This window comes from Mugil cephalus, chromosome 8 (genome assembly GCF_022458985.1).
Source record: "Mugil cephalus isolate CIBA_MC_2020 chromosome 8, CIBA_Mcephalus_1.1, whole genome shotgun sequence".
Lineage (NCBI taxonomy): Eukaryota > Metazoa > Chordata > Actinopteri > Mugiliformes > Mugilidae > Mugil > Mugil cephalus.
Window position 1 is genome coordinate 19,802,361 of NC_061777.1, and position 11,213 is coordinate 19,813,573.

The following is an 11,213-nucleotide window of genomic DNA, read 5'->3' on the forward strand; positions in this document are numbered from 1 at the left end:
GGCTGATTTGTTGCCCAAAGTAATAAAATGAGATTTGCTAGCAACAGAGCAATCAGGGAGCCTATTAAGTAAAGCAGTAAGGGGGCGTATGCACATTCACAACCCGTGCTGGGTGATCCAGGATGGTGAGGGATAGACTCTGAGTAAGAAAAACTCTGGCCATTCACCAGATTGATCCTCTCTAATCGGTTTAATCATAAACATTGCATCAGAACTTGGTATTTGTCGGGTAAAACATGCCCGTATTTGTATTTGTAGTCGCCAATCTCTGTGTATTTAACTGAGATCCTTTTAACTTGACTGGAATAAGCAATAGTGGAATGCACTAATATCTGCTGCTTAAAATTAGTAAAATGTACAAACATGTGGGTTTGTGTGGGAGTATGATTACAAGTGCTACCCGTTTCCATGATGCAGCTGAAGCAATAGTCAAGTTAGTGAAGTTGTGAGCACTGGATCATCTACAGCAGGGGTCTTCAAGGTTTTTCAGGCCAAGGATCCCAAACTGATGCAGAGATTATATTATATGTGTTCTATATTAAACTCGACCTAGTGCTATTTATAACATTATATCATTTTACATTCAGTATGGAGCTATCCCTTATGTCTGTCCAAAAATATGTTGCATTCATGTTAATGTGTATTTAAACCAATTTAACTTTGTGCGGGAAACTAAAAAAACATATGAAAAATGTCTAATCAACCAAAGATTTTGCAACCCTGCAGTACCTCTGCGAACCCCCTAGGGGTACCGGATCTGTTGAAGATCTATGATGTACAGGATACGTGCACCAAATGGACAATCCAAAACATTAGCAATGGTTGTAGTTCTCAAAAATTAAATATTTTTTTTTATTTTCCCTTGGCAGGTCCACACGGGACAGCGAGGATGAAGACGACGAAGACAGGCGAGGTCGAAGCTGCACTCTGCAGTACCAGCATGCCATGGTCAAGGTCCTCACCCATTTTGTCGCCGAATCAGCTGATCCTCGAGGCCAGACCAGCTACATGTTGGGCACCGATTGGCAGGTGGACATTACAGAGGTTGTTTGGGACTTCCTCAAGGTAGAGGATCCCCAGATTGCACAGCTACTGGACACGAGGATTCTGGTGGGACTTGACACGGGGATGACCACGATCCAGGTACGCGTCAACTTATGCCTAGGACTACATGAAGAAAATCACGTGTAGCCATTCAATTCAATTAAATTAAACAATGGCTCTTGTATTGCAATCACTTTCACAGTGGTGGCCATTAATTAAATTTACTAACTTATCTGGGAGCGCAGCAAGATTGTCAAAAAGAATCATTTGTTGGCACAACACACATTATAAATGTCAGTCTAAGGGGTTGCAAACAAGCCGTCAGGCTAACCAAAATTATTTGGGAAAACAAACTCTCACTTTATCACCTTAGCTATTCAGGCAAACTAATTACAATTTACACTCCAACTATCCTGTTCAAATTTTATCTGCTGCCTTGCGCACACTGTTTCCTTGTGCAGTGAGGAATTTGTGTTGACAAAGTTTCATCTGCAAACAAACTGCTTCAAATCAAGCCAACTGCTCTCTGATTGTCTGATTGCTGGTGTGTTGTTTTTTTTATCACTGCATTGTGCAACTCACAACTCAAAAATAAAATGACTGACTGTATCATAACGGATAGAAAGGATGGCTATTTCCACTCGGGTTGGTTGCACCCCAGACAACCAGCATATTTATGAACGTTGTTGCTTCCTGTCTCAAAGGGGTCTGACCTTGTGTGTCTCGCTATCTCTTAAAGCTTCATCTGATGAACACACGTAATGTAATGCCGTACAGAGGCAACCAAACATATTAGCAAAGTTCTGTTTGAGTAACAACAAAATAAAATACTGTAATGAGGCTATTTCTCAAAACTAATATTGCAATAATTGTTTTTCCGTTTAAGTATCGCCAATATGGAAACATTAAAATGTTTGAATTACCATCTACAGCTCAAGCATGTAGACTTTAATTAGCTTCTCTAAAAACATGAACATATTTGTAAGTCCAAGGACAAACAGTTTCCATGTCGCTGCTATGGTTTGACTAGTACCTCCTTTGGCCCAGAGCAGACAGGTGCTTACCGGTGTGTCACAGCTTGCATTCGAGACACTCAGCGGTGAGTGGGTCGTCCCTCCTCAGCCCTCTGGTTTGTCAGGCTCTTCACATTAACTGGATGAATATCAACCCCCTAATGACAACCTGCGAGAGTGGGATATGTTCCCCGGCATCGAGGACCCATCCGTCTGCCTGCGCGCATGCATGTGTTCACCTCTGCGAGCCCTCCTCGCGCTCACAAAATAAGCACAAGCAGGGAAACATGACAAGCGTGACGCTCTGACAGCTGTGACAACCTGGGCCACACGCAACTCAAGCACGAGGAGGCGTTTAGAGGGACATGCGTGCTGAGAAAATCGCGCATAGCTCACATGGCGTTCATCATCGGCACAGAGAGCTGCTTCTGTTTTGGGGGTTAAAGGGTTCCTCTCGTATGGATCACCGGAATTAATCAAAGGGAATGGATTCTTGCCTGCGGGAGGTATGGGGGTTGGATAGCAGCCAACTTGAAGTGTCATTTGATCTCCTCACCCTGAGTAAAGACTTAAATAAAAAGTAGGTTTTCTGTATCGTTTTGCATATTTCTCAGGAGCTTGTGAGCATTTTATATGGGATGAAACACTTGAAAAGACATTTTCTTAAATCACCTACAACCTATGCGGATCCTTTTTTTTTTCATATCTGTGACATCTTCACAGCTAAATGCTCATTGATGTGGTGTTTTTGCATTCCCCTTGCCGGGAATTGCTTGTCAATCAAGCGGCGTGTCCATACAGTGGTGACTTATTTCTGCCTGGATTTTTTTGTTGATGAGATTTCCATATGTTTCCATTTCTTCTCTGGAGCTACGTTTGCTCGTGCTGCTGATTTCTCTAGAGGAAGACATCCCCCACCCTGGATGTTTAGAGCAGAAAATGAAAAACTTTTAATGAACAGGCTATGAAGTATGTGGCACAGCTGTAATTGTTCATACCAGAATGTCACAGGTTACTTGCCTGACAATAATTGGAGAGAACTGCTAAAAAGAAATCTCGCAATACTTTTGTCTTTTCCTTTAGAAATGACACGAGCGTCGTGGCTATAATCTGCGCTCTCTTTTCCTTCACCTCGTAGGTGTTGTCTCCTTTGTCAGACTCAATTCTGGCGGAGAAGACCGTCACAGTGGTGGATGAAAAAGTGACCATTACGGAGTTGGGGGTCCAGCTTGTGACGAGCCTCTCCATGAGCCTGCAGCTCAGTCCTGGAAGCAACAGAGCCATCCTGGCTACCACCACCACACAGGAGGTTCTGCAAAGCCCCAAACAGGTCAGGGCTCTGGGACATAACACATGTAGAGCTTGTCATAACAAAGTTAATTGACTTTGTAGTTCTCAAATGTGACGATTTTCTCGTTTGCTGGCGGTAAATGGAATTATTTTGATTTTTGTTATTGAAACATTGCTTTAGGCTGCAGGGCATTCTACTCTCCTTTTGTTCACCACACCATTTATTGACAAAAAAAATCAATAAATAAATTGTTAAGATAATCAGCCGTTTAACTAATAATGAAGATAATTATTAGGTGCGGTCCTGTGTTTGAGAGATTTGAGCATTAATTGAGCTTTGCGTAACACATTATTTTCTCTTAGCCAGTTGAATGCAAAGCTTCCGATACAAAACTGAGCGGTGATTTTGATCTAGTGGATTAAAAACAAAGACCAGTAATTATTTACACACTACTTAGCCAGATCTGATTAACGCAGAACACATAATTTGTTGCACACCAGAAATTAAATTATGCTTCATTTGAAACTAAATCTGATATATCTGCTGAAGCCCAAAATGTGCATTCTGCTCCCTTGAATAACGTGCTTTCCAAAACAAAGGACCTACTTCCAGATTGCGTTTCACACTATCAGGGTGCTTGAATGAGCAATTCCACAGCATGGAAAGCTCCAGTGTGTGTGGGTTTTTTTTTCCCACACTATCCCTAACATTCTTAACTCCTGGGCTCCAGAATGTGGCAGAATATTTTTCTCTGGGTAGCTAATAGAAAGGGAAGGCTAATCTCTGAGCATGCCAAAGCAACATCACAGCTACTGTACAAGAATTTGATTTACGGTCCAAACTTAGCCGGGCTGTCGTATTCCGCTTCCCCTCCTAATTTGCCGTGGCTACTCTCGCTGCGGCTCTTTGATCTGAACATCAAGCTCTGTCACAAGTTCTCTGAGCTGCTCCTCGCCATTCCTCTTCACCCTAGTCCTCTAACCGGAGAAGCCCACTAAGGCCGTTTATTTGCCTGATCTCTTTGTGAAGATAAGCAGGCAGCACTTCACTGGAAGTCCTTTGGTGTCCAGAAGGAGCACTGACAGACCAATGTGGGAATCTACTTTGGGGATTTGTCCTTTGGCAACAGTACAAGGCGTTAAACTTGTGGAACTACAGTAAAATTTGCCTGAACAATGTTTAATGGGACTGTTTGATCTTTTTTCATATCTTTTCATCTCCCTCCCCCTTAGCTCCGAGAGAAAAACTGCTGAGTTAGCAAAACCACGCAACTGAGGGAACACTTATTTGTCCTACAGTTGTATCCCTGAGTAGAAACTTTTATGTACTTTATGTTTATGTGGTCCATTGATAATAGGCACATTAAATTAAAATTGTCACTGTGTGGCTCATTTCTGCAATCGACAAACAAGGGGACATGTTTGCACTTTTCTATGCTGAAGTCACTGGCTACATTTTCTCTCTGCTTCTCCACAGGAGGCCTTGATCAGCGCCTGGCTGCAGTTTAGTGACGGCTCGGTGGCTCCGCTAGACCTGTACAATCCGGATTTTTTCGTCCTGACAGCCACCTCCCTGGACGAGGAAGTGGTGACGGTGCAGCAGGACCCCTCGTGGAAGTGGCCTGTCATCATAACAGAGGCGGAGGGTCAAGGCCTGCTGGTCAGGGTGGAAATGACTGTTTGCGAAGTGTGCCAGAAGTTCAAGAGGCGCAGCATCATAGCGGCGGGGAACTGTAACGTCAGGGTGAAGTTTGGACGCGGTGACAGCTCGAGGGGAGGGAGCAGCGACTACGGTCCTGATGGAGATGATATGGAGAACAGAGGCAGGCTGTCCTCCTCTCAGGACAGGACAGGCCTCGACACCCACTACTACGGCAGCTCCATCTCTGACATGGAGGATGGGGTGTTGAGCAGAGCCACCACTACTAGAAGCGCGATAATGCGCCGGCCAAATGGGGATAAACTTTCAGATGATGGTCGCCAGAACATGCCTATTGACTTCCCCGCACAAGTGGACCTGCCACGTGGCCGCAACATGGACGATGACCTCGTTCAGACGGCTCGCGGGCTCACAGACCTGGAAATCGGCATGTACGCCCTGCTGGGGGTGTTCTGCCTTGCCATCCTGGTCTTTCTCATCAACTGCATTTCCTATACCCTGAAATATCGCCACAAGGAGCTCTCCATAGAGGGCCAAGAGAACATGAACCATGCCCACGACTGGGTGTGGCTGGGGAACGAGGCGGAGCTTCTGGAGAGTCAAATCAGCCTTTCACCTCAGCAGGAGGAGCAGACCTCTATGATGGACTCGAGCAGCGGCCTCGAGGAAGGCAGCCAGTTGCTGAACGGAGGCTCTGCCCAGAAGAACGTGCAGAGCCAAGTGCACCGGGCGGCAGACACGGGTTGCGTAGCCAAGGACAGCAAAGGAGACTCCCCCACCACCAAGAGGAAGAGAGTCAAGTTCACCACGTTCACCACCATCCCCTCAGACAATAGCTACCCCACCGTTAACACACTGACTGGAAGCCACAGCCAGGACATTAAGTGGGTGTGCCAAGACGTGCAGCTGGGAGACTCCAAGGAGTTACGCAATTACATGGAAAGGTTAAGCGACAGTGCTTTAAAAGAGGTGGCATAATGTACTGCGTGCACTTGTAACAAACTCACCTTTATGCCTTCCAGAGGAACGTGGGTCTCGACGGAAACCAGACCCACAGTTGGTGAAAGAGGAGGAAACTTCACAATCTCCCCCAAAACTGCCAAAGGGTCTTTCCAATTTGAAAAGGACTGTCATGATTGAACAAGTGACTGACGATAAATCACCATCAAAACAAACAAAAACAAAAACAACCAACCCAGATAACGGCGGGTGGTGCTTTTTTCATTTGTTTATCAGATGATTAACTTTTTTTAATCATCGTCTATTTACGACAGGGTTCAGAATAAAGCAACTATCCCAGGATCGGTCTGCAGCAGTGGCAACCTGAAATGTTCAGGCGAAACGCGGATTTTAAAACGGACGGCAACGCGACTAGATAGATGTGTCCGAACTGTGCGTGTGTGTGTGTGCACATTAAATGGTTTTGGAAGTTTTGTATCATGTTGGATGTTAATTTCTTATGTCAGATCTTTATTCTGTGGAAGAGTTCTGGAGAGGCCAAAAGCAAGCCAAGAGAAGTTTCTGCATGTTGTTGGAAGAAGAAAAAAAAAAAGAAAAAGAAAAAAAAAGGCACAACCCTCCGGTTCTTTCTCATCCTCCTTAGCAAGGCAAAAGACCTGTTATGTATATACCGAAAAGTCTCCAAAGCATTGTACTGTTGCTCTGTATATTGTATTTTCATAACATTTAAGAATACACAATAATGTCAAGAGTGTGTAGCAGCTTTTATTGACCGCCACGGCCATTCATAAGGCCATTCATTAAGATGTCCGAGGTTGGGGGGGGTGATTCGTCTTCACATAAGAGAGTACTTTATGAGATGCAATTTAGCCACAAGCCACAACACAGCCCTTCTAACGCTGGCGGGTGTAGGAGGGCATTAATAGTCTCACCGTAGCCTGACATGACAGCCTGTATAACAAGCAGCAGTTAAACTAAACGGCTGGACAACATGATAATGTGACATTTCACACCGCCACCCCCTCCCACTTTAAAGTTTCGAGAGCCGTAAAGAAAATACCAATGAATGTGTCATTAACCTCGGCGCCACGGCAGAGCTCTAAAAAGCACACGGACGGACAAACAGGAGCTCATCCCTCTGTGAACGTGCGGATACAAAAGGAGCAATTACAAGCAAGGTGGGAAATGTTTTCTCTTTCCGAAACGGATCTTTTATTATTCAGATAATTACACAAATAACAATCATCTCTGAAAACGTCCCAAACAAAGGCAGTCGGCTGAAAAATTGCATTTTGCTCGGTGAACGTTATTATCGTCACAGTGGTGTTGGCTGATTGTGTTTCTGGTGTGTGTGTTTGTGTGTGTGTGTGTGTGCACGTGTTATTATTTTCCAGCAAGCGGAGAAATGTTCACATTATGTTCTCTGTTGCTGCTGCTGTGCGGATCAGACTGTTAATCAGCAGCGCTGATTCTCGGTATTACCTGGAAGAAGGGAGGTGAGACGCCGCAGTAAATCATAGCACTACCTTGAGTGTAATTAGGGATGTTGTGATTAGCTCACTCATGCCGGCAGTCAGAGCTGAATGGAGCCCCTCCAGACACCTACATGAAAGTTTAGAGCCTTTTCGACTAATATGTAATTAGTTTTATCAGCTTCTTGATTGATTCCCTTCTCTAATTCCATGAGGCTGCTACTAAGCGATTGCGTAAAGTGGTGCAAAAAGATTTGCTCTGGGGTTATTGACTATGAAGGACTGTTCAGAGACATTCACTCTTGCAGTCTCGTGTCATGCGCTAACCCTTAGACACGCTAGCGCACACCAGCTCACACAAACGTGTGAGGTAAATCTGTCTCTAAAGGAGAATGTGCAAACTTTATGGTGTTTTAGATTTTTTTTTTAAAAAAAAAAAAATTTTAAAACAAACCTTCTCCGTTTCCTCTATTTTTTACAGTGCAAATCCACCGTATAGCAGTTTGTTTCTGCTGCCGCCAGCCGTTCTTTGTTTGCAAACTCATGCAGACATGCAAACAAAATGTTTCCGCTCTGTCCTGAATTTTTTTTTCCCCCGTCGTGTTGCGGTCCGCCGCCCCTGCGTGGTTTTCCCGCCTCTGTGGCTCTTTCGGTGGCTGCGGGGGGACAGAGCCGGGGACAGCGTGCAGCTCGCGCTGTGCGCCGGGACCGTGGCTGCTGCTTCACCCCGTGGACTGTGAAGGGAGAGGAGAGCCTGCGCAGACATGGGAGGGACTTAACCGCCAGCCGCATGGGGGCATGATTGATGGAGGGCCCCGTGTAATTAAAACACCACTGCGACTCTCTTTCCGTGACCGTTGTCGGTGGCTTCATCCTCTTCAGGTGCGAGCGGAGCAGTGCAGCCCATTAAAGACCCACTGTTTCCACCCCCTTGGGCTCTGGTTTTAGATGTGCTCATACCTGCTGGGATGTGGCACAGAAGATATAATGACTGTATTCACTTCGATTCCTGCAGCCTGGTTACTCTTATTTTTTTGTTGGCCTTGAAGTCTTGACTTCCTTGAAAGGGAAGAAAAACCTATCCCCAGGCCTCCATCCTAAATGGATTTTTAATTAAATTGATGATGTGAGACCAACAAACTCTCACTAATGGTTGGCTGTGCTCCCTGTGGCCCTAATGTGCCGGGCCTGTATCTGCAATTTCCAAATGATTATTCGCCGCCTGATTTATGTTGCTTCCTTAGCATTCATTTAAAAAAGAAAAAAAAAAAAAATCAACCCACAGTAGTTTCACCGCGGCTGAAAACACACACCGACACGCTGTTGCATGGGGGCGAAGGAGCAGCCGACAAGGTCAGCTCGACGTTCTAGTCCGAGCTGCTTTTTTACAGATGGAGCCGCTGGGAAGCAAAGACAACATTATTCATAGACAAAGCCCCCACTCCCTGTGCCAAATCTGTGCCTTGTAAACACAATCTCCAACCTGACCAGAGCGCCACAGTGAGAAGACAAACACCAGAGCAAACACACTCAGTTAAACGTGGAGAGGAACTCGTCTCAGCATCCTTGGAAAGGCTCTTAATACGTCCAGGCTCATTCGTTACCACAGCCACCCCGAACACGTAAAGCTCGAAAAACTGCGCATTCGTCAGTACACATTTAAGTAATCTAGTGATTAAATCAGCAGCGCAGTTTATGCTGGAGTGACTCTAAACAGCCCTCAGTGCACATGCTCCCTGTTATGAAGATGGCACCCAGCGCAAATGGGTTTCATTTCATTTTTTCTAGAGAAGTGTGAAGCTCTGTGGAACAGACAAATGTGGTGTTTGCAGGAGCACAGTTGTTAGGAGGTTTTTTTTTTTTTTTTTTTCAATTGAATTTATTTACATTAGGAGATACAGTGTATGAAATGTTTTCCAGCCTTGTATTTGGATTCCCATAGAGGCATATTGGCACAAACTCACTTAAGTGTAAACATGCTGTACAAGCACAAAACAAATATCAGACTCAAAAACTCAAAGGCGTCTAGAAAAACCAGAGGAGCCCTCGAGCAGGACCACCATGAGCACCCAACCATGTCATTTAGACATATTGGCACAGTGGAGCGACGCGTCAGGCAGCGTCGAGCCAAGTTTTTGCCACTCGGAAGGTCGCAGTGCTGCTAAGATGCACGGTAGCTGGCAAGAAAGGTATTCCTCAGGGTGCCTGAAGAATATTTATCTTGATATACCTGCAATGTTTTATCGTGGTCAGGTTCTGTACTCTACGACTTAAACGCTGTAAACCACGGGGCCTGCACGTAATAATAATGATCCAGGGCTTTAGATGGATATGAGCTGTTAAAGCGTTTCACGGTTGCTTGTTTCACAGATCATCTGCCTGGACAAGCATGCTTAACCTGCCAGCGCACTCAGTCCCACAGAGAGTGGCCTTTTGAGTGGCAAGACGGGCAAATCTTTTGGAACAGATAGTCAAGAGGCTCTACATACGTTTTCCTTTCCATAGCCCGCGTCCTTCCTAAGCGTGGCGCGGCATATTAGAAACAGATCAATTAAGTCAGCGTAAAAAATAAAAAAAGGCTCCGGGATGCCCACCAACAAAGAAAGCTCAGATAACACATGTTTGTCTATGTAAATGCAGATGATTAGCGGGGCGATCCGTGTGCTCGGCCTTTTCTTAAACATTGTGTCGGCACTAGCTTATCTTAATTAACATGCGATGATACCTCCTAATCCTCCAATTACTCGAGCAGCATCTTCGGGAGCATCTGCCAGCCGCTCATTACACAGGTAAGACGCGGTAATACAATTAGCAGCGGCTTAACGTCCTGTAGATCACGTCAGACCGCCACACGCCCTTCAAAAGCCATTGGCGTACACCGTGGACGTTGGGAACAATTAGACACATGCAACACAATTCATGAATTGAAAACTCTGTGTAGCATTTCCCGTGTAGCGCTGCATGAAGAACTTCTAATGCTAAAAATATTTAGCGTGGGTTGCCGGTGTCGTTAGCATGCTCACGAGGACGCTGCTAGTTTTAGCTGCTAGTGCTGATGACAGACAGTGGTAATTAGATCCATCCAGAAGGAGACGCACAATATATCTTGATGTATCATAAATAGCAACCTCCCTGTGTCGCTAGACAATTTAAAGGACCATCACAATAATCAGATACATCCTGTTGGAGGCGACGATTAGATTAGAGTACAAACTTTTGTCCCATGGCTAGAATCTGTGTTTTATACCTATACGTGGGTGGGTGTTTTTATTTCAGAGTGGTCTAAGATTGAATTTTAAAACGGCAGGCTATGAAATGAAGAATTTATGAGCACTACAGTTTTGTTTTTACAGAAAAAAAAAAAAAAACAGTAGCTGTTTAAATGCATAAAAATGTTGTTTGGTGAAATTTTGGCCCATAAATCTTATTAAAATCTGGGGAGGTCGGTAGGAAAACGATATAGCTCGGTGTTATTCCGCAGCGACTCTGCCTCCGTAACCGCCGCCATGCGTCATTTCAACATAAGAAACAAGCCGCCACGCTACAATTATGACCCGGAGGCATTGTGTTGGCTTCAAACGTCCAGCCGTCTGCGCAGTCACAGCTACGCGGGCCCTCCGACCAATTTAAACAGGAAATGGCTCTCCGCGCTCCGCACGGCTGGGAGGCCTCAATATTAAAAAAAAAAAAAAAAAAAAAAAAAGATCTGTGATGACGTTGATTTCAATCTGTGTCTGATGAAACTAAGAAGAAACACGCTGCCCCCCTCCCTCC

The 11,213-nt window shown here is 45.1% G+C and overlaps 1 protein-coding gene across 1 annotated transcript in view; it reads left to right on the plus strand.

The window, feature by feature from the left end:
- The window catches only part of si:dkeyp-14d3.1 (transmembrane protein 132C), a 120,039-nt gene extending 113,323 nt beyond the window's left edge, over nt 1–6,716 (plus strand). Inside the window, exons 7-9 of the mRNA XM_047590935.1 lie at nt 870–1,143; nt 3,196–3,387; nt 4,825–6,716. Of these exons, the coding sequence (XP_047446891.1) occupies nt 870–1,143; nt 3,196–3,387; nt 4,825–5,985 (1,627 nt within the window). The 3' untranslated portion in view covers nt 5,986–6,716. The remainder of the gene's footprint in view (nt 1–869; nt 1,144–3,195; nt 3,388–4,824) is intronic.
- Nucleotides 6,717–11,213: the final 4,497 nt, after the last annotated feature.